At 46.8% G+C, this 23,383-nt stretch overlaps 1 protein-coding gene across 1 annotated transcript in view; it reads left to right on the top strand.

Annotated features, from left to right (window-relative positions):
• Positions 1-23,383, top strand: part of LOC311148111 (calmodulin-binding transcription activator 1-like) — a gene marked incomplete at its 3' end in the record, with an annotated part of 29,667 nt that overhangs the window by 4,311 nt on the left and 1,973 nt on the right. Inside the window, exons 4-14 of the mRNA XM_084185016.1 lie at positions 11,010-11,185; positions 11,372-11,568; positions 11,782-11,860; positions 12,047-12,395; positions 12,548-13,035; positions 15,604-15,782; positions 16,741-16,984; positions 17,912-17,983; positions 18,162-18,182; positions 20,321-20,520; positions 21,324-21,398. Of these exons, the coding sequence (XP_084041142.1) occupies positions 11,024-11,185; positions 11,372-11,568; positions 11,782-11,860; positions 12,047-12,395; positions 12,548-13,035; positions 15,604-15,782; positions 16,741-16,984; positions 17,912-17,983; positions 18,162-18,182; positions 20,321-20,520; positions 21,324-21,398 (2,066 nt within the window). The 5' untranslated portion in view covers positions 11,010-11,023. The remainder of the gene's footprint in view (positions 1-11,009; positions 11,186-11,371; positions 11,569-11,781; positions 11,861-12,046; positions 12,396-12,547; positions 13,036-15,603; positions 15,783-16,740; positions 16,985-17,911; positions 17,984-18,161; positions 18,183-20,320; positions 20,521-21,323; positions 21,399-23,383) is intronic.

Raw genomic sequence — 23,383 nt, forward strand, 5'->3', positions numbered from 1 at the left:
TTGATGAGTGCTCTATTGATCTTCTACACACACCAAGGATATTGTTTTACTCATAGCGTCATTTAATAGCAAGAAACTGTGAGAATTGGGAAACTGTGCACATGAGTGAAATGCAGCATGCTTGGACTTTGTTCAGGATGCCAGTGAATGACATCTGCTTTTCTTAAAGAGAAGGGAAACAGGCTTTTCAGGGGGACTCTACCAATGGAAAATGAAGTAGAAGGTTAGATGTGTTTAGAATATTTTTGTTGTGGTGTATCTGTGTGTTATCTACCGGTGACTAACAGGAGAAGTTAAGTTACACACGCTTTAGACTTTTTACTCCAAGGCTGACTTCAAGACGAGTAATAACATGTCAGGTTCAGCAGTCTGTCTTGTCGTTTAGCCTACTATTGTTGAGAATGTTTTGTTGTGTGCTTTCTCAAAATGTTTAGTGTTACTGTCTGTGACTGTCTCCATCATTTCACACTGTAGCAGTAGAGTAGTTGTTGTGGAACTAGCTTGTATCGCTGTACTTTTTTAATCTTTCTCATTATATGCCAGAATCTTTTTTTGCATAGTCAATTAAACGGTAACTTAGTATTTGTTTCAGCACTATCCTTAACATGCAAGGGCTTCAATTTGCAGCATGGGTTTACAGCTTACTATCATATCATAAGTTTTACTCACAAAGAAAGATTATCGACAGTTTATTTATAGCCTACGAACGAGATACTATCAAAAAGCCTGAAAACCAGCATGTGTCTTTAACTCTAGTGCCTTCTGCCGGTAGCAAGGGGGGGATTCTTTCACGTGTAGGTGAAATAAGTTGCTCGGCTACTAGAGATGCCTTTTTAATGACTGTTACACTTGAAATACTTTGTCCCATGGCTTCAGCGATATGCTGCAGAAGTGTTTTGTTACTACATAGCTTTTCACGGTTTTCTAATAGCGCATTTCCCTCCTCTTGTTAATCATGTGTTTTTAAAGGTCTAGCGCAGTCAGGCTAGGAGGCATACGAATCCTGTTGTTCGGTCATGCTATCCTTTTAGCTAAATCATATGCATCTTGCGTGTTTCTGCATGCTTTCAATGGCACAGGACACAGATGTGAAATTGGTTTGGTCTTGTTGTATTAGCGCGTGAGAACTACTAAAGAAGTCAGTTACTATTCATTAGTTTTCTAGCATCAAGAAAGCACGCAAAAGATAGCCTGCTGTAGCCCACCTGATCAACTTGATTTTCAGTTTCAGAACGACGATGCCATGGACAGCGAAATTAGCGCTCGTGTATTGTGTAAAGTCTTGTAGAACGTTTTCAGAACCACGGGGCTTTGGACAGCGACTCTAAAAGTTGAGACAGGTATGCTTCAGAACCATGATGCTATGGATAGCGACATTAACCCTTGTGTATTGTGAAAAGTCTGCAGGGCACATACTATAATATTATTTTAGCTCTTCCAGTCATGTTTAATAACTGTACAACAGTTCTGTTGGTTTGAATGTACACTCTGAATGTAGCCTATCACTCATGTACAATATAGGCCAATTCCCCTCTCCAAAAATATACTTGTTGCTTGTCTATTCTTTACCCTCTAAAAAAGCCCTGTCGAGTTGGTGTTACATGACTCAGAATAACAGAACTTTAGAGTAGCAAGTTGCATGCAGTTTATGCTGTAAGAAACTGACATTGGTCGATGTAAATTATTTACACTAATGATGACAAAACACAGAAACCAGAGAAGCTATTATTATTTGCCAACCATAGTTTGTTTCAAATGTAATTGTAATAATAATAATATACTGATGCAGGAGTTTGTCCATTTAGAAATGTTTAATGGAACAAGAGCAGCTCCAGTGAAGTGGAAATGCTTACCAGGGCATGGCTTTACCCCAGGGCATGGAAATGGCTCTTTAGAGAAAATGGCTAATGCTTCCCCTTAAGCTGGGAGGCAATTTGTGATGACCCAATTCAAGTTCACACACATAGTCAACATGACTGAAGTGTTTAGCAAGATGTAACATTCCCTTTAACTTTCTCTTAACGTTTTTGAGCAAATATTGTGTGTGTGCCTCTTCCATACCTTTACCATATCATTTGCGGTCATTCTTAATAGCTAACCCTTTACTATCACCCTTTACTCAGGCTGAGCACAGTATACTGTCAATAGTTGTGTGTTTCCAACACAACAGTGCGGGCTATAACTTGCAGAGATGATGTCATAAAGATATCATACCTCAAGTCAGAACTATTACTGACACTGACAGATGACTTTACACTGCTGTGACACATGCAGCGATTTAGGACTTCTGTTTGGCTGACTAACAAGTGTAAGCTGTGCTTTTATACAGCTGCATGAGGTATTGTGTTGTCATTTATCATAGTGTCATTCCATGTGTCATGTTTATGATCGAATTTTCATGGTTTTAGGGCTACGATACTGTAGGGCTATGAAACCAGAATTTACTGTAGCTGAGCTGTGTTGTATGAGCGGCAGGTAGCCTAGTGGTTAAGAGCGTTGGGCCAGTAACCAAAAGGTCGCTGGTTTGAATCCCCGAGCCGACTAGGTGAAACATCTGGTGATGTGCCCTTGAGCAAGGCACTTAACCACAATAGCTCCTGTAAGTTACTCTGGATAAGAGTGTCTGGTAAATGACTAAAATGTGAAAAATAATGTGGTGTAATGGACTTGGTGCGTGCGCTAAAGCACACTAACTACAGGTCAGATTGCAGCTCTTAAAAGTGTTTAAAGGGACCTCTAACACAATTGATGGAGTGCAGTCTTGCTTCTTACTCTACCCATTTGACTAGTTGTTTTTCCTCCAAATAGTCATCATCATTTGGTATTACTTTTGTGGCTTCAAGCATAAAATACATTGTATGCATGCAGTTTTCTGTATGAGTGCAATTCATTCTTATGACATTCAGCACTTGTAAATTACTCAGCATTGATTATGTTTTGGACAGTAATTCCAGAAGCATTTTGTCCAGTCAACATTTTGTGGATCTGTTGGTTAACATTGCGGATGGTTGGAAACCTGTTTGCCAGCAGCATTTAGAAACTGGGCAGCCTAATAGTCTCTGTCTTGATCTATGAAAAGCCTGCATTCTCAAGGACTATGGACAGGCGCTTGTTGATTGATTTTGTGCAGTGGCTCTCAGTCCTCCTACCATATAAGCCAATGGAATGTTGTGGGGCAGAACACACAGGAATGAGAAACCTTGGTCATTAAATACTAGTTAGTTCATCAGTAAGAGTGAGGGTTCAACTGCAGACTCAAATCTCAAATCAAAGCCAGAAATGTTGTTGTCTTGTATGTTGTTGTTTTTTCGCCAGCACTACCCAGCTGATTCAAATCAACTCAAGCTTTGATTATTTTAATCTGCTTTGTAGTGCTAGGGCAAAAACCAAAATGTGCACCCAGGGGGCCCCAGCACCGAGTTTGGGAAACCCTGGTCTAGGCCACAGGCTGATGGACTATATCACTGCAATGATCTCACTACTATTGTATAATTTACTATCCTGCCTCCATCTGATTATTCAAAACACTACAGTTATGTAGGCAAATGGGAAGTTAATGAATGACTTTTGTTGTCTGTTGAGCAGTTCTTTATCTCATTGAAAATGTCCTACATATTAGAACTATTGCTAAGCAAAGAATATACATGTACAGGTCTAGTGTGACTTCTTATGTGCCACATTCTACAGTGCACAACATAATTTGCTATAATCATAGGTTATGTGTAGTAATTAGTAAAGTAGATATTTGTCATTTTGTGTAATAGCAGGTAACAAGCAGTAATTCCTCTTTGTGTTGTCTCTTCTCGCGGCATTTCACTGGCTTGTAGTGCAGTCTGAAATATAGAGTACCTCCACAGGCTTGATGTTGAATTTAAATTGACCTGCCTCTCCCTGGGAGCTGGACTGATGCCATGAGGTCAGACACGTGCTACCTGGTTAGCTTATTTACAACCTTGCCAGACAGGACTTCCGTATTAGGAGTAGACAGAGAGACTTATGTGTGAACTATAAAGCATCTGGCCTTTTTTATTTAGACTGTTGAGCTGTTTGCTCCTCTATTTTTATGTATGTAAAATCCTATAGAAGAACCTGTTGCATGAATGGTCGGTTTCTAACTGAATAATACACTGATAGAGGAAATGCTTTGACTAAAGTTGTGTTGTTTTACATTAGTCAATACTAATATGTTGCAACAGAAGGTGAAAAGCCTCAATCTTATAAGGTTTTCTGCTGATATATAGGCTACTGTACTTGTTAACCATTACAGTGCAATCAATGCTAAATAGATTTGCTCCTGCAGAATTGATTTGCGATGAAGGTCCCAGTGTTACAAACCAGTGTTAATATATAGCGAGGTTGGTTAGACCAACAACATTGAAATTACAATAATAAAGCCACATCAATAGACTGCACTTCTACTCTCATTGACCCCTATAATCACTACATGACATTGGATTCTATGTAGTGTTCTCAGTAGGAAATGTCTGGTGTTCTTCTGGTTTTGACCCATGCTGACCCTTGCTGTTGTTTGTGTTGCTTAGTTGGGTTTAAGCTGACACAATTGTGGGGTCAATGTTTTATTTTGAAATAAATGCACTCTCCCAAAGAGAATTGAGATGAAATTTAAAATTGAGAGGAGATTCCCTTATCTTATTTCTGTGGTCTTAATCCTTGGTCTTTTCAAACCTCTCATCATTATCCTATACTCTGTCCAGGAGAAAGAACACTGCACGTAAACCCATTCCAAGCTGAAAGGAGAGGACAACACTATTAAAGAAAAAAACACACAATGGACAGAGCCAACAAAGCTGGTCATTATGCCAAAGAAAGGCAACTTGGCCTTTGATTATCAGTGTACCCATGGGTCCCAGCTGTGTGGGCCTGTGCCAGATGGCCTAGCAACCTCTTCCTTTAGACAGGCACAAATACCAGCTTCTGTCAATCAGGAGAATATACTGCACAATCACAGACTCAGAGAGAGGTAGGAATAGTCTTATTGCTTACCTACATGTGGGGGTTGGCTGGGGTTGGAACTCAGCCTTTTTAGATCAGTATATGTGGGGGTTTGATATAGCCATAGCCTTTCAATTAGGCTACATGTGGGGGTTTGATATAGCCACAGTATTTAACTGATACAGAACATGTGGGGGTTTGATATAGCCACAGTATTTAACTGATACAGAACATATGGGGGTTTGATATAGCCACAGTATTTAACTGATACAGAACATGTGGGGGTTTGATATAGCCACAGTATTTAACTGATACAGAACATGTGGGGGTTTGATATAGCCACAGTATTTAACTGATACAGAACATATGGGGGTTTGATATAGCCACAGTATTTAACTGATACAGAACATGTGGGGGTTTGATATAGCCACAGTATTTAACTGATACAGAACATATGGGGGTTTGATATAGCCACAGTATTTAACTGATACAGAACATATGGGGGTTTGATATAGCCACAGTATTTAACTGATACAGAACATGTGGGGGTTTGATATAGCCACAGTATTTAACTGATACAGAACATGTGGGGGTTTGATATAGCCACAGTATTTAACTGGTACATAACATGTGGGGGTTTGATATAGCCACAGTATTTAACTGATACAGAACATGTGGGGGTTTGTTACAGTAGCAGCATAGATATAATGCTGAGGTCCAGCAGGGTTGATTGGCATTAACAGACACACAGGTTGGTATGTGACTGTGAGGAGGATTAAAGGTGTCAGCCCACACTCTGTCAACCCATAGCTCTACACAGAGAATGTAAACACAGGGGGCCCCAGCAGTCCATTTGTCTTAAAGAAACAGTCCTGGTCTGAGTCTAGCTCTTTGTGATTCAGTGTTGTTATTTGTTAGTAACCAGACTATTCTCTTTCACTCTTAAGAACACTGGGGTCCCAGCAGACTGCCTGGACTTCTAGCAGATTCTAGCCACATCAATGGCCAGACACAGCATGGCTTTATAGTGACGCCTGTAGGGAGGCTGAGGAGAATCTGGTGGAATGAAAGTTCAGTCGCAAATACATTTGTAGTAAAACTGTGGATAAGTGGGGCAGAATATTCATCATTGATGCATAACTAGTCTCCTGTGGCCTTCCACATGCCTTCCACTCCATGCTACTACATCATACATTGAGAGCTAATTAACTGCAGATACACTATATATACAAAAGTATGTGGACACCCCTTCAAATTAGTGGATTCGGCTATTTCAGCCACACCCGTTGCTGGCAGGTATATACATTCGAGCACACAGCCATGCAATCTCCATAGACAAACATTGGCAGTAGAATGGCCCCGGTCCGGTCAACTGTAAGTGCTGTTATTGTGAAGTGGAAACGTCTAGGAGCAACAACGGGTCAGCCGCGAAGTGGTATGCCACACAAGCTCACAGAATGGGACCGCAGAGTGCTGAATCACGTAAAAATCATCAGTCCTCGGTTGTAACACTCACTACCGAGTTCCAAACTGCCTCTAGAAGCAACGTCAGCACAAGAACTGCTCGTCGGGAGCTTCATGAAATGGGTTTCCATGGCCGAGCAGCCGCACACAAGCCTAAGATCACCATGCGCAATGCCAGGTGTCGGCTGGAGTGGTGTAAAGCTTGCCGCCATTGGACTCTGGAGCAGTGGAAACAAGTTCTCTGGAGTGTTGAATCACGCTTCACCCTCTGGCAGTCCTACCTGCCCCAATGCATAGTGCCAACTGTACAGTTTGGTGGAGGAGGAATAATGGTATGGGGCTGTTTTTCATGGTTCGGGCTAGGCCTTCATAGAGCCCTGACCTCAACCCCATTCCTCAATCCCATTGAACACCTTTGGGATGAATTGAAACGCTGACTGCGAGCCAGGCCTAATCGCCTAACATCAGTGCCCGACCTCACTAATGCTCTTGTGGCTGAATGGAAGCAAGTCCCTGCTGCAATGTTCCAACATCTAGTGGAAAGCCTTCCCAGAAGAGTGGATGCTTTTATAGTAGCAAAGGGGGACCTACTTCATACAAATGCCCATCATTTTGGAATGAGATGTTCGACGAGCAGGTGTCCACATATTTTTGGTCATGTAGTGTAAGTGCTTGATAAGCTCCTTGTACCTTGTTTGCCCAATCTATCACAGAGTTACCTAATGTCTTCAAAATAGATTCATATAAAACAGTGTGTCTGTGTTGCGCTCTCTCAGCCTGGGCAGTGTGTATCTGCAGGGAAATAGATACTGGCCTGTCCTCATATCCCTCGGCTAGGACAGAGAGCTGTCCTCTACTGCACTGCATCCTCCAAACCTGTGGCTCAAGTCCTCACACACATTACTTGAAGCTTTGGACTTTAGACTATACCTGAAGTGTTTATATTTGTACTGTTGTTCCAATCTCACTGATTAAGGTGTTATGTAGTGTCTATGTAGTGTCTATGTAGTATCTATGTAGTGTCTATGTAGTGTCTGCACTGGCTGTATAGGATGAAGGAGCCTGTAGAATGTTGGCCTGTTGGCCTGTTGGCCTGTTCTTCAGTTCAGCCCAGCAGCTCAAAGAGCGAGAGCAGATGGCTGACATGTCACAGAGCTGTGACAGATCAGGGGGGGCTGCAGGGTGACACTCAGGAGACCTATAGACCAACTACACTGTCAGCAGGGACCCCAACACATATGGTCCCTGAGTGCTGTTAATGAGAGTCACAGTAGAGCAGAGGATGATTGGGATAGGTAGAGGTGTTGTCACATTCTCCATATGCTTAGCATGCATGATCCTCACTGACCTTAGAGGGCTCAGGTAGTGGTGTTATTATATGGTTCACATGATCCTCACTCACTCTAGACTAGAGGGCTTATCAGGGGTGTAAAGGACAAGATCTGGAGGGCATAGATTGTTATGTAGAATACAAGAGCTGCCTCCTGCAGTTCAGTTTGTCTTTTAAACAAAACCATAATTCACTCAAACACACAAACACACAAAAAGTGATTAGTGAGTTACTGTTGATATAATGTGCCAGGCTCCCTGTCAGTCAGAACTCTGTGGCTCTGCTGCCGAGCTGTGAGAGTGACAGTGTAGACGTGTGCTATTACACACTGTCAAGAGAGGGAGGGACAAAGCACGAGGAGGGTGTTGGTGATGTCAGAGTGTTGTTGTAGTTCTGTTTTCGCTGGCCGCACACTCCCCTCTTTCCTCCCTCCCTCCCTCCCTCCCTCCCTCCCTCCCTCCCTCCCTCCCTCCCTCCCTCCCTCCCTCCCTCCCTCCCCTCCCCTCCCCTCCCCTCCTCAATCCCCCTCCCCTCCCCTCCCCTCCCCCTCCCCTCCCCTCCCCTCCCCCTCCCCTCCTCCATCCCTCCTCCCTCCCTCCCCTCCCCTCCCCTCCCCTCCCCCTCCCCTCCTCCATCCCTCCTCCCCCTCCCCCTCCCCTCCTCCATCCCTCCTCAATCCCCCTCCCCTCCCCTCCCCTCCCCCTCCCCTCCTCCATCCCTCCTCCCCCCTCCCCCTCCCCTCCTCCCCCTCCCTCTGCAGTATACGTGCACACATTCAGAGCAGCAGGTGGCGATGACATCATCTGCACTGCAGCACACTGCAGCACTGGGTCTGAACAAAGACATGTCAGCTAGCCTGGTGCTGCCGCTAAGTCCTCTCCTCCTGCCTCTGCCACCGTTTCTCTTTCCCCCTCTCTCCCTCTCTCGTCCTCCCTCTCTCAGAGAGCATAACCCTGGTGCCTAGACATGCTACAGGTCTGTGACCTACCTAACCCCCTCTCACCCATTCCTTCCCTCTCCTACCACTAGGGTATAGGCTGGCTGACGCACCTCTGCAGCCCTCATCATCACCTTGCCCTTAGCCACCTATGGAGAGGTGATGAAAGGTATCACTGTTGGGGTTTGTAATTTAACAGTGTCTGCGATGGCTGGTGACAGGATGAGCGCTGTGGAGAGACACAAGGATGGTGACTGGGATAAACGTCCGTTTGCTATTTTCTAACTACCACACATCATCAGGAATAGCAGTAATTTACTGGCCATTGATTGTATGTTTTTTCTTGTAACAGTAACAATTACTTGACCTGTTTTTAGATTGACTTATAGGGAACCCAAGCATGACATTCATTCTCCGATGAGTGGAGTGCTTCTGCCTTCGACTGACTGCCAAGATACGGCAGTAGTGTAAATGTCACAGGGTCCATGCTGTGGTGGCTCCCCGCTTAGGAAGTTAATTACTGCAGTGTCCCCTCTGGAAAAAGAAAATATCTACGAACATTATTATAACATAGTGATGGAGAATTACATATATATCATATTTTTTTCCATTGTGTGCTTTTCTGCCCTGTTATTTTCTTGCCCTCCCATTCATCAATAAGTCAATGCCGCAGGAAGGAAAAAACCATACACACACAGGCATGTTCCTGTCGCTTAGTTACCCGGCAGCAGGTTGCCACAGAAACGGCCTCACAGTGGCTAAATGAGGAATGCTAATGCAGTGTTCCACACTCCTGCTGCAGTGGGCTCACTGTCTGGGCATCACACCCCACTGTCTGTGCACAGCAGTCTGTGTGGGTGTATGCGAGTGTGTGTGTGTGTGCGTGTTTGAGCATAGAGTTCTCTCCTCTAGTGCGGCAGGTAGCCTAGTGGTTAAGAGCGTTTGGCCAGTAACTGAAAGGTTGCTGGTTCGAATCTCTAGCTGACTAGTTGAAAAATCTGCCGAAGTGCCCTTGAGCAAGGCACTTAACCCCAATAGCTCCTCTAAGTTGCTCTGGGTAAGAGCATCTACTAAAGTGTGAAAAATAATGTGGTGTAATAGATTAACTACAAGTCAGATTGAAGCTCTTGAGAGTGTTTAAAGGGACCTCTAACACAGAGTGCAGTCTTGCTTCTTACTCTACCCATTTGACAACTTTTTTTTTCTCCAATTAGTCCTCATCATTTGGTTATACTTTTGTGGCTTCAAGCATAAAATACATTGTATGCATGCAGTTTTCTGTATGAGTGCAATTCATTCTTATGACATTCAGCACTTGTAAATTACTCAGCATTGATTATGTTTTGGACAGTAATTCCAGAAGCATTTTGTCCAGTCAACATTTTGTGGATCTGTTGGTTAACACTGCGGATGGTTGGAAACCTGTTTGCCAGCAGCATTTAGAAACTGGGCAGCCTAATAGTCTCTGTCTTGATCTATGAAAAGCCTGCTTTCTCAAGGACTATGGACAGGCGCTTGTTGATTGATTTTGTACAGTGGCTCTCAGCCATCCTACCATATAGGCCAATGGAATGTTGTGGGGCAGAACACACAGGAATGAGAAACCTTGGTCATAATATACTAGAGTTAGTTCGGAGTGAGGGTTCATCTGCAGACTCCCCTCAGAGTGTGTCTAAGGCCCTGTGTCTGTGTGTGTGTGTGTGTGTGTGTGTGTGTGTGTGTGTGGTTAGACATGTTGTGTGGTTAGACATGTTGTGTGGCTGGACATGTTGTGTGGTTAGACATGTTGTGTGGCTGGACATGTTGTGTGGCTGGACATGTTGTGTGGTTAGACATGTTGTGTGGTTAGACATGTTGTGTGGTTAGGCATGTTGTGTGGCTGGACATGTTGTGTGGTTAGACGTTGTGTGGCTGGACATGTTGTGTGGTTAGACATGTTGTGTGGTTAGACGTGTTGTGTGGTTAGAAATGTTGTGTGGCTGGACATGTTGTGTGGTTAGACATGTTGTGTGGCTGGACATGTTGTGTGGTTAGACATGTAATGTGGTTAGACAGTACACAATCTCATACTGTATGCCATGTGGTTACTTATAGACTTTCTGTACCATATGACACTAGTACTACTAACCAGGGATCACTGATATGTGTTGACCAAATGGTGCTGACGTGTGTGTATGTGTCTGTGTTACAAAGTTCTTCCAATTTATACAGATGCCTTTATAGGTACCATATGGCAGTGCAGTACTAACTGGGTGTCACTGATGACCATATATTATACTGTAAGTCCATGGATGCTGACGTGTGTGTTATGTGTCTATGTTGCAGATAACCAGTTCAGAATGTCCATCCTGGAGCGCCTGGAGCAGATGGAGAGACGGATGGCAGAGATGGCCTCCCATCACCAGCAGAGCAGTGGAGGAGGTGCAGGGGCAGGAGGAGGAGCAGGCGGAGCAGGTGGTGGAGGAGGAGGAGGTGGTGGTGGTAACAACAGCCAGACACAGGTAAAGTACATCATACAATAGGAAATGTGCTATTTAATTGTATGTACTGGATTTGGTAGATATTTGGCTTATAGAGGACAACATGGAAAGAACATACTGTATGTTTCCGTTTTTTTAGGTAAAGTGTTGTAAAGTGTTGGTGTTGTAGTTTAAAGTAACCCTTGTTGTGTTTGTATTTGTTGTCAGTGTGTGTCAGCGCAGGGTCAGGCGGGCAGCAGCTTTGAGAGCCGTGTGGTGGTGGTGTGTGAGAAGATGATGAACCGGGCCTGCTGGGCCAAGTCCAAACAGCTGATCCACTCCAAGACCTTCAGGGGCATGACCCTGCTTCACCTGGCTGCTGGGCAGGGCTACGCCACCCTCATCCAGACACTCATCAAGTGGCGGTGAGTGAGAACCTCAGAGGCCTCTTATTGACTGGTTATAAAAGTAATGTTAATATACAGTACAGAGAGACCCTAGGACCTAGGAATGTCTATAATGGAACTAGTTTAAGACCATAAAATACTATATTAAAAAGTTGTCAATAAAGCATGGATCTATCTATTTTAGCCAGAGTTTAGTCTGGGAGTCTCAGTGTTCTTCTCTACCCCCACCAGCACCAAGCATGCAGACAGTATTGACCTGGAGCTGGAGGTGGACCCACTCAATGTGGACCACTTCTCCTGCACCCCTCTGGTAAGTTATAGAGCACTTTATCTCATGAAACCACTGCAGGGGTCTTCCATAAAGTCTTTCATAAAGACTTCACTTGTAAGATTATATTTTCCAAGAAAGTAAAGTTACTACAGGCATGCTAGAGCCATCCCTCTGTGTCCTCTGACCTGCGACCTCTGACCTGTGTCCCTGCTGTGTTCTCTGTAGATGTGGGCGTGTGCCCTGGGTCACCTGGAAGCGGCAGTGGTCCTGTATAAGTGGGACCGGCGGGCCCTGGCCATCCCTGACTCTCTGGGACGTCTGCCCCTGTCCATCGCCCGCTCCCGTGGCCACACCAAGCTGGCCGAGTGTTTGGAGCAGCTGCAGAGAGAGGAACAGCAGCCTCCTGCACCCCTGCCCCCCACCACACGCATATCCTTCTCCCCCACCCCCCACGACGCACCCACCTCAGACAGCTGGATGGTCACATGGGCCAGCGACAGCGTTATGGCGCCCGGCGGAAAGAAAGGCGGCGCCGCCACCATGACCACCTCCACCACCACCAACCTCAACCCAGGTCAGTGCAGACTGAAGGAGAGGGAGTAACAGAGGCACCACACTGGTATCAGTGGGGAAAATGGGCAATGGAAAATACCTTTAGACAACAAAGTTTTGTTAATATAGTTTGTTTAAACGTCTCTAAAATAGTATCTTGTAACCCTTCTGCAGACTTGAGAAGGCCGCGATCCGAGCCCTCCAACTACTACAGCAGTGAGTGCCAGCGAGACCTGCCCTTGGCCAAGAAACACAAGCCCAATCCAGAGCTGTTCCAGGCCAGGCCCGACAAGGCCAGGTCTGTCCCACTGAGCCTGGAGCAACAGCAGCTCCACAAGCTGTCCTTCAGCCCCAAGACCCTGTCCCCTGAGGGCCTCAGCCCAGACAAGAGCCTCTCCAGTGGGGGAAGCGCTGGAGGAGCCGGGGGAGCAAAGTGGAGCTCTAGGGAGGGTTTCTCCAGCAGGGACTCAGGCAGGAAGGGTTTAGGGGGCTCTGGGGGCAGCAGCCTGGGGAAGGAGAAGCTGGCTAGCAGGCTAAGACAGAGGGAACAGCTGGGGAACATGCTGGTGATGGCTGAGAGAGAGATGGTGGACACTGAGCTGTTCTCCTACAGAGAAGACCTGGAGAACCAGGACTGTATGACGCAGATGGACGACCTACAGGTCAGTGAACTCACCCTACTCTCTACTGTCTCTTTATTCAAGTCTACTATTTATCATACGTTTACTAGAGATAGTTACTGTACTTTTTACCATGTCTTTAGTCAAGACAGTTACTCTACTGTTTACCACTCACTCCACTGCCAAACCTGTCCATCGGCCTGCTCATTGCACTTACATTCACACTAGTTTACCAGACAACTATATCTGTAGGATGTCATAATATCAACATCAAGTCTATCGATCTGGACTGCCAGTTAATAAACATGACAAGAAGATTGAGATTGACCGCCTGCAGCTCTGTTGGGCCATGCCACTGGATGCCCTGACATGTGAAATCAACATACACACACAAACACAGACACACACACAGACCCTAGACCTCCCTGGCAGTGTGTGGACCTCCATCACCACATAATAAACTCCATCCATTGATCGGCTCCCACAGCCAAGGGAGCCTTCTGCCATCCATCACAGTCACACTGCTACTGAGGCTGAGGCTGAGGGTGAGGCTGAAATGAGGCTGAGACTGGGAGATGAGGCTGGGAGATGAGGCTGGGAGATGAGGCTGGGAGATGAGGCTGGGAGATGAGACTGGGAGATGAGGCTGGGAGATGAGGCTGGGAGATGAGTCTGGGAGATGAGTCTGGGAGATGAGGCTGGGAGATGAGTCTGGGAGATGAGTCTGGGAGATGACTGGGAAATGAGTCTGGGAGATGAGTCTGGGAGATGAGACTGGGAGATGAGGCTGGGAGATGAGGCTGGGAGATGAGTCTGGGAGATGAGGCTGGGATATGAGACTGGGATATGAGGCTGGGATATGAGGCTGGGAGATGAGGCTGGGAGATGAGGCTGGGAGATGAGGCTGGGAGGTGAGCTGGGAGATGAGGCTGGGAGATGAGGCTGGGAGATGAGCCTGGGAGATGAGGCTGGGAGATGAGTCTGGGAGATGAGACTGGGATATGAGACTGGGATATGAGGCTGGGATATGAGGCTGGGATATGAGACTGGGAGATGAGTCTGGGAGATGAGTCTGGGAAATGAGTCTGGGAGATGAGACTGGGAGATGAGGCTGGGAGATGAGTCTGGGAGATGAGGCTGGGAGATGAGACTGGGAGATGAGTCTGGGAGATGAGTCTGGGAGATGAGACTGGGAGATGAGGCTGGGAGATGAGGCTGGGAGATGAGCCTGGGAGATGAGGCTGGGAGATGAGACTGGGAGATGAGTCTGGGAGATGAGACTGGGAGATGAGGCTGGGAGATGAGACTGGGAGATGAGGCTGGGAGATGAGCTGGGAGATGAGACTGGGAGATGAGTCTGGGAGATGAGTCTGGGAGATGAGGCTGGGATATGAGGCTGGGAGATGAGGCTGGGAGATGAGCTGGGAGATGAGACTGGGAGATGAGGCTGGGAGATGAGACTGGGAGATGAGGCTGGGAGATGAGACTGGGAGATGAGGCTGGGAGATGAGGCTGGGAGATGAGGCTGGGAGATGAAGCTGGGAGATGAGACTGGGAGATGAGGCTGGGAGATGAGGCTGGGAGATGAGGCTGGGAGATGAGGCTGGGAGATGAGTCTGGGAGATGAGACTGGGAGATGAGGCTGGGAGATGAGGCTGGGAGATGAGACTGGGAGATGAGTCTGGGAGATGAGACTGGGAGATGAGACTGGGATATGAGGCTGGGAGATGAGGCTGGGAGATGAGGCTGGGAGATGAGGGGTAGGAGATGAGGGGTAGGAGATGAGGCTGGGAGATGAGGGGTAGGAGATGAGGGGTATGAGATGAGGCTGGGAGATGAGGGGTAGGAGATGAGACTGGGAGATGAGGGGTAGGAGATGAGACTGGGAGATGAGGGGTAGGAGATGAGGCTGGGAGATGAGGGGTAGGAGATGAGACTGGGAGATGAGGGGTAGGAGATGAGGGGTAGGAAATGAGGGGTAGGAGATGAGACTGGGAGATGAGGGGTAGGAGATGAGGCTGGGAGATGAGGGGTAGGAGATGAGACTGGGAGATGAGGGGTAGGAGATGAGACTGGGAGATGAGGGGTAGGAGATGAGGCTGGGAGATGAGGGGTAGGAGATGAGACTGGGAGATGAGGGGTAGGAGATGAGGGGTAGGAGATGAGGGGTAGGAGATGAGACTGGGAGATGAGGGGTGGGAGATGAGGGGTAGGAGATGAGGGGTAGGAGATGAGGCTGGGAGATGAGGGGTGGGAGATGAGGGGTAGGAGATGAGGGGTAGGAGATGAGGGGTAGGAGATGAGGGGTAGGAGATGAGGGGTAGGACAGCACAGCAATAACAATTATTGTGATCGTTATCATTATCATCACCAACGTCATTGTCTTGACATGACTCATGTTTAATGTTCATTGTTTCCTATAAATAATTCTAAACTTGCACACTCAATACTCATAATGTGGAAACATCTTAGACAATGAAAATAAGAATGCAACAAAATGTTGTACAGTAACCTAAAAGCAGAGTTTACAAGAAAATAGGCAATGATATGACAATGTGCTAAGTGTGTGATCTACAGTATACTCAATTCTGGGTGATTCTCCCCCTGCAGGAGAACATGATGACTCTGGCAGAGCACATCATTGAGGCGACCCCAGAGAGGATCAAGAGGGAGAACTTTGTGGCCCTGGACGGGGTGCCCCTGGACAGTACTGGGGTCAGCAACACCATGAGCTGGTTGGCCAGTTACCTCGGAGACGTGGAGCAGCTTCCCAGCATCATACACCTACGGTGAGCAACACAGCAGAGCCGCACTCTGGACTGAATGTGATCTAGGTCTGGTTTCCTGTACGCGGATTAAGCCTATACCTGGTCTAAAAAGCATGCACAATGGAGAATTTGTAGGCTTAATTCTGATCTGGGAATCTGACCCTAAATGTTTTGCAGAAGATTTCCTGTGCTTGACATAGCAGTAGTGTATTGGAACTACACTGAACAAAATATAAACGCAACATGTAGAGTGTTGGTCCGATGTTTCATGAGCTGAAACAGAAAATCCCCCCCAAAAATCATATGCACAAAAAGCTTATTTAGCTCAGATTTTGTGCACGCATTTGTTTACATCCCTGTTAGTGAGCATGTCTCCTTTGCCAAGATAATCCATCCAACTGGCAGGTGTGGCATATTAAGAAGCTGATTAAACAGCATGATCATTACACAGGTGCACCTTGTGCTGGGGACAATAAAAGGCCACTTTAAAATGTGCAGTTTTGTCAAACAACACAATGCCACAGATGTCTCAAGTTTTGAGGGAGCGTGCAATTGGCATGCTGACTGCAGGAATGTCCACCAGCGCTGTTGCCAGAGAATTGAATATTAATTTATCTACCATAAGCCGCCTCCAACGCCGTTTTAGACAACCACGTCTAAGCCCACGACCTCCACATCTGGCTTCTTCACCTGCGGGATTGTCTGGGGGGGACTTATTCTGTTTGGCTGGGCCTGGCTCCCCAGTGGGTGGGCCTGGCTGCCCAGTGGGTGGGCCTATGCCGTCCAAGTCCCACCCATGGCTGCACCCCTGCTCAGTCATGTGAAATCCATAGATTAGGGCCTAATTCATCTTTTAAATTGTTGCATGTTGCGTTTATATTTTTGTTCAGTATATATCTTCTAATAACAACGCTTAGCTGACTACATTTTAAACTGTCACCTCCATCAACCGCCCCTCCCTCTCCCTCTCCCCTTACAGATCTCTGTACAGTGAGCCTCTGACTTTGTCCTCCAATCCCAGCCTCAGCCCAGGGGGGTCTCCCCTGAGGGAGGGGCCCATGGAGAGGCCTACCCTGCCCTCCCCGGCCGACTGGAGCGAGTTCATCCAGGCCTCTAACAGCAAGGTGGAGAGAGACCTGGCCCAGCTCACCCTGTCCGACCCCGAGCAGAGGGAGCTGTACGAGGCCGCCCGTCTGGTCCAAACTGCCTTCCGCAAGTACAAGGTACAGGTCCGGGGCTGAGGTACCACACACAGTAACATACCTGCTGTACAAAAAAAATGTACAGCATTGTTATTAGGACTACCACTGGCACTCTATGTTGATGTGGTGTTGACTTTAATGTTATCAGGTGAAATGTGAAGTTATTAATGGGTCCCTTCAATCTAGAAAGGTTGCTATATAACAAAACTATGTCTTGGTTTGTGTCGGAGTGTGCTGAGTGCACAAGACACTATCTATGCTCACCCAGTAATCGTCAATGGATTATGTTAATTAACACTCATTTGTTATCCCATCTTTCTTTCTCTGTATCTGTCTCACTAAGACACACTCAAACTCTGTGGTCCCTGTGGTTTCAGCATGGGCAAAGTTTGCTTTGAGCAGAGCATGGCCTTGCTTTAAGGAACGACTGCACTGCTCCCTCTTCCCTGCTCCCTATAAGCTCCCCCCCCCCCCCCCTCTCTCTCTCTCTCTCTCTCTCTCTCTCTCTCACTCTTTAAATAATGTGTGTGGTGCCCGCTGCTGCCTGTTCTTAACCAGCTCCACACACCCCGCCCAGCCTCCCCTCCCCTCGCCCCCGCCCGCCCCACTTCCTCACCTTGCTACCTACCCCCCATAGCTAGCTATAATGAATTTCCACGTCTCAAACTGTTCGCTGTCGTTCACAGTCATCTGTTCTCCCCCTCTGACAGCTGAGACTGGGGAGGAGAGCAACACTGGGCTGGCACCACCACCTACCTCTCTCTTCTCCCATCCCAGGATGGAGCCTCTCCCCCAGCGTCCTCAACCCCAGGTCCTCCGTCTGTCCTCCAGACAACCAGGGCCCTGGGCCCAGGAAGAGACCTCAGGGAGCAGTGGCTCTCTATAATAGACTACTACACCACTTCCTATACTCTGACCTCTGACTTCTCATACTCTACTCTCTCACAGGGACGCCCATTCAGAGAGCAACAGGAAGTAGCTTCGGCAGTCATTCAGCGTTGTTACAAGAAATACAAACAGGTAAGCTGGGCACAGTTAGCCCCTTACAACACACATGCATGTTTGTACATATTACATTACCTTACAGATAATGGTTAGCGTTTCACTTTATTCAGTTTAGTCCGTTTTTCTAGGCTCAGGCTGATCCTTGTTCATGCCTGTTCATGATTCACAATCTCACCTTTTCTTTGTTTACAAGCTAACATGGATAGCCTTGAAGGTAACATCTTTTCAATGTCTTTTCTTTTTATTAATTCCTTATTTTTAGGGGTTAAAATGTCACTCCTTAACAAGAGTCACTAGAGACTCAAAGCCACAAGACGGTAGAACACATTTCAAACTTTGCTTGTTTTTTTTTCACTGTCTAAGATTACTTACAATACAACCTAGCTTCACTTGATTATCACACTTGACTTGGTTATATTGATACTCATAACCTACATCAGCTCCTTTCCTAAGTCCAGTAATATTCACACTATATTTGGCCAACCTAAACCTTACAATGTTGGCTAGTCTATTTTCCTTTCCAGCACAGTTCCAGCAACTATAGTGAATGCCTAACCAGGTCAGCCTGGCTTCGTTTGGCCATACAGTGGCTTGCAAAAGTATTCACCCCCCTTGGCATTTTTCCTATTTTGTTGCCTTACAACCTGGAATTAAAATGATTTTTGGGGGGGTTGTATCATTTCATTTACACAACATGCTTACCACTTTGAAGATGCAAAATATTTTTTCTTCTGAAACAAACAACAAAAACTTGAGCTTGCATAACTATTCCCCCCCCCCCCCCCCAAAGTCAATACTTTGTAGACCCACCTTTTGCAGCAATTACAGCTGCAAGTCTCTTGGGGTATGTCTCTATAAGCTTGGCACATCTAGCCACTGGGATTTTTGCCCATTCTTCAAGGCAAAACTGCTCCAGCTCCTTCAAGTTGGATGGGTTCCGCTGGTGTATAGTAATCTTTAAGTCATATCACAGATTCTCAGTTGGATTGAGGTCTGGGCTTTAACTAGGCCATTCCAAGACATTTAAATGTTTCCCCTTAAATAATATAATATAATAATATGCCATTTAGCAGACACTTTTATCCAAAGCGACTTACAGTCATGCATGCATACATTTTTACGTATGGGTGGTCCCAGGGATCGAACCCACTACCCTGGCGTTACAAGCGCCATGCTCTACCAATTGAGCAACAGAGGACCACTCGAGTGTTGTTTAGCAGTATGCTTAGGGTCATTGTCCTGCTAGAAGGTGAACCTCCATCCCAGTCTCAAATCTCTGGAAGACTGAAACAGGTTTCCCTCAAGAATTTCCCTGTATTTAGCGCCATCCATCATTCCTTCAATTCTGACCAGTTTCCCAGTTCCTACCGATGACAAACATCCCCACAGCATGATGCTGCCACCACCATGCTTCACTGTGGGGATGGTGTTCTCAGGGTGATGAGAGGTGTTGGGTTTGCGCCAGACATAGCGTTTTCCTTGATGGCCAAAAAGCTCAATTTTAGTCTCATCTGACCAGAGTACCTTCTTCCATATGTTTGGGGCGTCTCCCTTTTGGCGAACACCAAATGTGTTTGCTTATTTTTTTCTTGAAGCAATGGCTTTTTTCTGGCCACTCTTCTGTAAAGCCCAGCTCTGTGGCGTGTACGGCTTAAAGTGGTCCTATCGACAGATACTCCAATCTCCGCTGTGGAGCTTTGCAGCTCCTTCAGGGTTATCTTTGGTCTCTTTGTTGCCTCTCTGATTAATGCCCTCCTTGCCTGGTCCGATAGATTTTATAATGGATTTAATGGTGCGCCGTGGGATGTTCAAAGATTCAGATATTTTTTTATAACCCAACCCTGATCTGTACTTCTCCACAACTTTGTCCCTGACCTGTTTGGAGAGCGCCTTGGTCTTCATGGTGCCGGTTGCTTGGTGGTGCCCCTTGCTTAGTGGTGTTGCAGACTCTGGGGCCTTTCAGAACAGGTGACAGATCATGTGACACTTAGATTGCACACAGGTGGACTTTATTTAACTAATTATGTGACTTCTGAAGGTAATTGGTTGCACCAGATCTTATTTAGGGGCTTCATAGCAAAGGGGGTGAATACATATGCACGCACCTCTTTTCCGTTATACATTTTTTAGAATTTCTTTGAAACAAGTTATTTTTTCATTTCACTTCACCAATTTGGACTATTTTGTGTATGTCCATTACATGAAATCCAAATAAAAATCCACTTAAATTACAGGTTGTAATGCAACAAAATAGGCACTGTATAGTGTGAATCAGACAATAGATGTGTGCATTTGAGGCCATCGTTTGGGTCTTCCCAACCCCTTGTTCCTCTCTGGTCCTTTCTGTGGCAGTATGCACTTTATAAGAAGATGACGCAGGCCGCCATTCTTATCCAGAGTAAGTTCCGCAGCTACCATGAGCAGAAGAGGTTCCAGCAGAGCAGGCGGGCGGCCGTGCTGATCCAGCAATACTACCGCAGCTACAAGGAGTTTGGCAGGCTCAGGCCCCACCGCCGAGGAGCCGCCACCGCCCTGGTGCAACACAAACTCAGGTATGTATACACACTGACACACTCTGATGCAACACCCAACACACACACACACTGACACATACTGTACACAGCAACACAAACCCAGGTAGGTAAACACACACATCAACACACACTCACACACACACTCACACACAAAGTAGCTACCACTCACACTGACACACAGCAGCACAATTAGCTAAATGCACTGACACACACACACACACAGCAACACACACTCAGGTAAACACACAGTAACACACACTGACACATACAGGAGGCTGAGCCTCATTACAGGATGGTTATGCCCTTCTCCACTTAACCTTGCAGACTTAACTTGGGGAAATCCATTTGTAATGGATGAAAATCTGCAGTCCCATTTGCAGTCCCAATGGTCATAGTGTCCTCCTGTGCTCATGCATAACTGATTTAGATTTTAAACATACAAGTACTGTACACGTGTATAAATTGATGAAGACACTAAGGCTGTGTTTACACAGGCAGCCCAATTATTATATTTCTGTCCACTAATTGTTCTTTTGACCAATCTCATCAGGTCTTTTCTTTCACATCAGATATTTTTCAAGCTGCTCTGATTAGTCAAAAGACCAATTAGTGGAGAAAAAAAATCTGAATTGGACTGCCTGTGTAAACGCAGCCTAAGGCTCTTGAGGACTGGAGAGGACACTACCCATGCTAGACAGAATCTCCAAAATAAATGAATGGTTTAATTTTAGAACTAAGCTAGCTCCACACAACCACAGTGTATTTTGTTTACTGGGGACCCTCTAAAAAGCCAGTGTTCCCTGTTGTCTTGTGTCTTATAGAAGTAGTCTGCTCACTAAGAGGCAGGATCAGGCTGCCAGGAAGATCATGAGGTTTCTACGCCGCTGCCGCCACAGGTAAGCCCCGCCCACAACACTAACTTGTGGGTTTTCAAATATGTTTGTTATATTCACACACAAACACACAACCATTCAGGGTAGGGATTTGCTAGATATACTGTATGAATGTTTTACTACACATTAGATGGCAAGAATGAGTATGAACAGACAAGTTCTCTGTTTTCATTTCTCTATTTTATTTATTTTTGGGACGATAAAACGGGTTGGGGGGTTTTATATACAACACTTCAGAGACTCCTCTCCTCTCCTCTCCTCTCCTCTCCTCTCCTCTCCTCTCCTCTCCTCTCCTCTCCTCTCCTCTCCTCTCCTCTCCTCTCCTCTCCTCTCCTCTCCTCTCCTCTCCTCTCCTCTCCTCTCCTCTCCTCGCCCACCCCCTCTCCTCTCCTCACCCCCCTACTCTCCTCTCCTAACCCCCCTTCTCTCCTCTCCTCGCCCCTCTACTCTCCTTTCCTCGCCCCCCTACTCTCCTCTCCTCGCCCCTCTACTCTCCTCTCCTCGCCCCCCTACTCTCCTCTCCTCGCCCCTCTCTTCTCCTCGCCCCTCTACTCTCCTCTCCTCGCCCCCCTACTCTCCTCTCCTCGCCCCTCTACTCTCCTCGCCCCTCTACTCTCCTCTCCTCGCCCCCCTACTCTCCTCTCCTCGCCCCTCTACCCTCCTCTCCTCGCCCCCCTTCTCTCCTCTCCTCGCCCCCCTTCTCTCCTCTCCTCGCCCCTCTACTCTCCTCGCCCCTCTACTCTCCTCGCCCCTCTACTCTCCTCTCCTCGCCCCTCTACTCTCCTCTTCTCGCCCCCCTTCTCTCCTCCCCTCGCCCCTCTACGCTCCTCGCCCCTCTACTCTCCTCGCCCCTCTACTCTCCTCTCCTCGCCCCTCTACTCTCCTCTCCTCGCCCCCCTACTCTCCTTTCCTCGCCCCCCTACTCTCCTCTCCTCGCCCCTCTACTCTCCTCTCCTTGCCCCTCTACTCTCCTCTCCTTGCCCCCCTACTCTCCTCTCCTTGCCCCCCTACTCTCCTCTCCTTGCCCCCCTACTCTCCTCTCCTTGCCCCCCTAATCTCCTCGCCCCCCTACTCTCTTCCCCTCGCACCCCTACTCTCCCCCCCCCTTCCTTTCCTCACAGTTCCTACTTGTGCTAATAGCTGTCTGGTATTGTTTTGCTGTTTATGCGAAGCCCCTTGATGGACCATAGACTGTTCAAGCGGGTGAGTGCAGCCTCAGCAACTCAGTTCGTGCTTCTCTCTCCTCCCTGTCTACACTGTATGTCTCTGCCTCTCTCAATCTCTCTCTCTCTCTAACAATAGTTTTATCTGCTGAGTCCTTGCCTTCATCCACTCTCTCTCCCTCTCTTTTTCTCTGTCTTTCACTTTTTCTCCATCCATCTCTCCCTTCCTCTCTCTCTCGCTGTCCTCCTCCCTCTATCTTGTCCATCACTGTTGCTTGATGCCTGCTTGCATGAAGGCTGCCTACTGGAGCCACAGGTGGACTGACTGAGAAGCTCAGACTCAGAGCAAATTTAACTTTACTCTTATTAAACTTACTAACCACTGCTTTTGAATGACTATGTCACCGTAACACTTAACAGGCACCTCTTTCTCCCCTCTGGAAATTACTTTTATGTTCATTATTACATGTTTTGTTTTGTGTGGTTATGAAGATGCCTATTCACAGAACGGAAGGTTGTTTTTTTCGATCATGTTTACTGTGTTGCATGACCGGTGACAATTCTATGGGCCTTGCTCTTTAAAATGTACCCCCAGGCATGCAATGGAACGGATGTTCTCTCTCAAACAGCTGCGCCCCACATGACACAGAAGAGGGGGGTATGACCCCCCTTGGGTTTTGTTTACTCAAAATGTCAAAGCTCCTCTAGGCATTGCATTGGGAGCTCTCACTAGTTCAGGGCTGCTAGTTCACTGAAAATATTCAAGAAACTGTGTGTCTGTCTGACTACTACTCCAGAAAGACTTTGGGCATATTGACAAAAATA

Source organism: Coregonus lavaretus, assembly GCF_964263955.1.
Source record: "Coregonus lavaretus genome assembly, chromosome: 20".
Taxonomy (NCBI): domain Eukaryota; kingdom Metazoa; phylum Chordata; class Actinopteri; order Salmoniformes; family Salmonidae; genus Coregonus; species Coregonus lavaretus.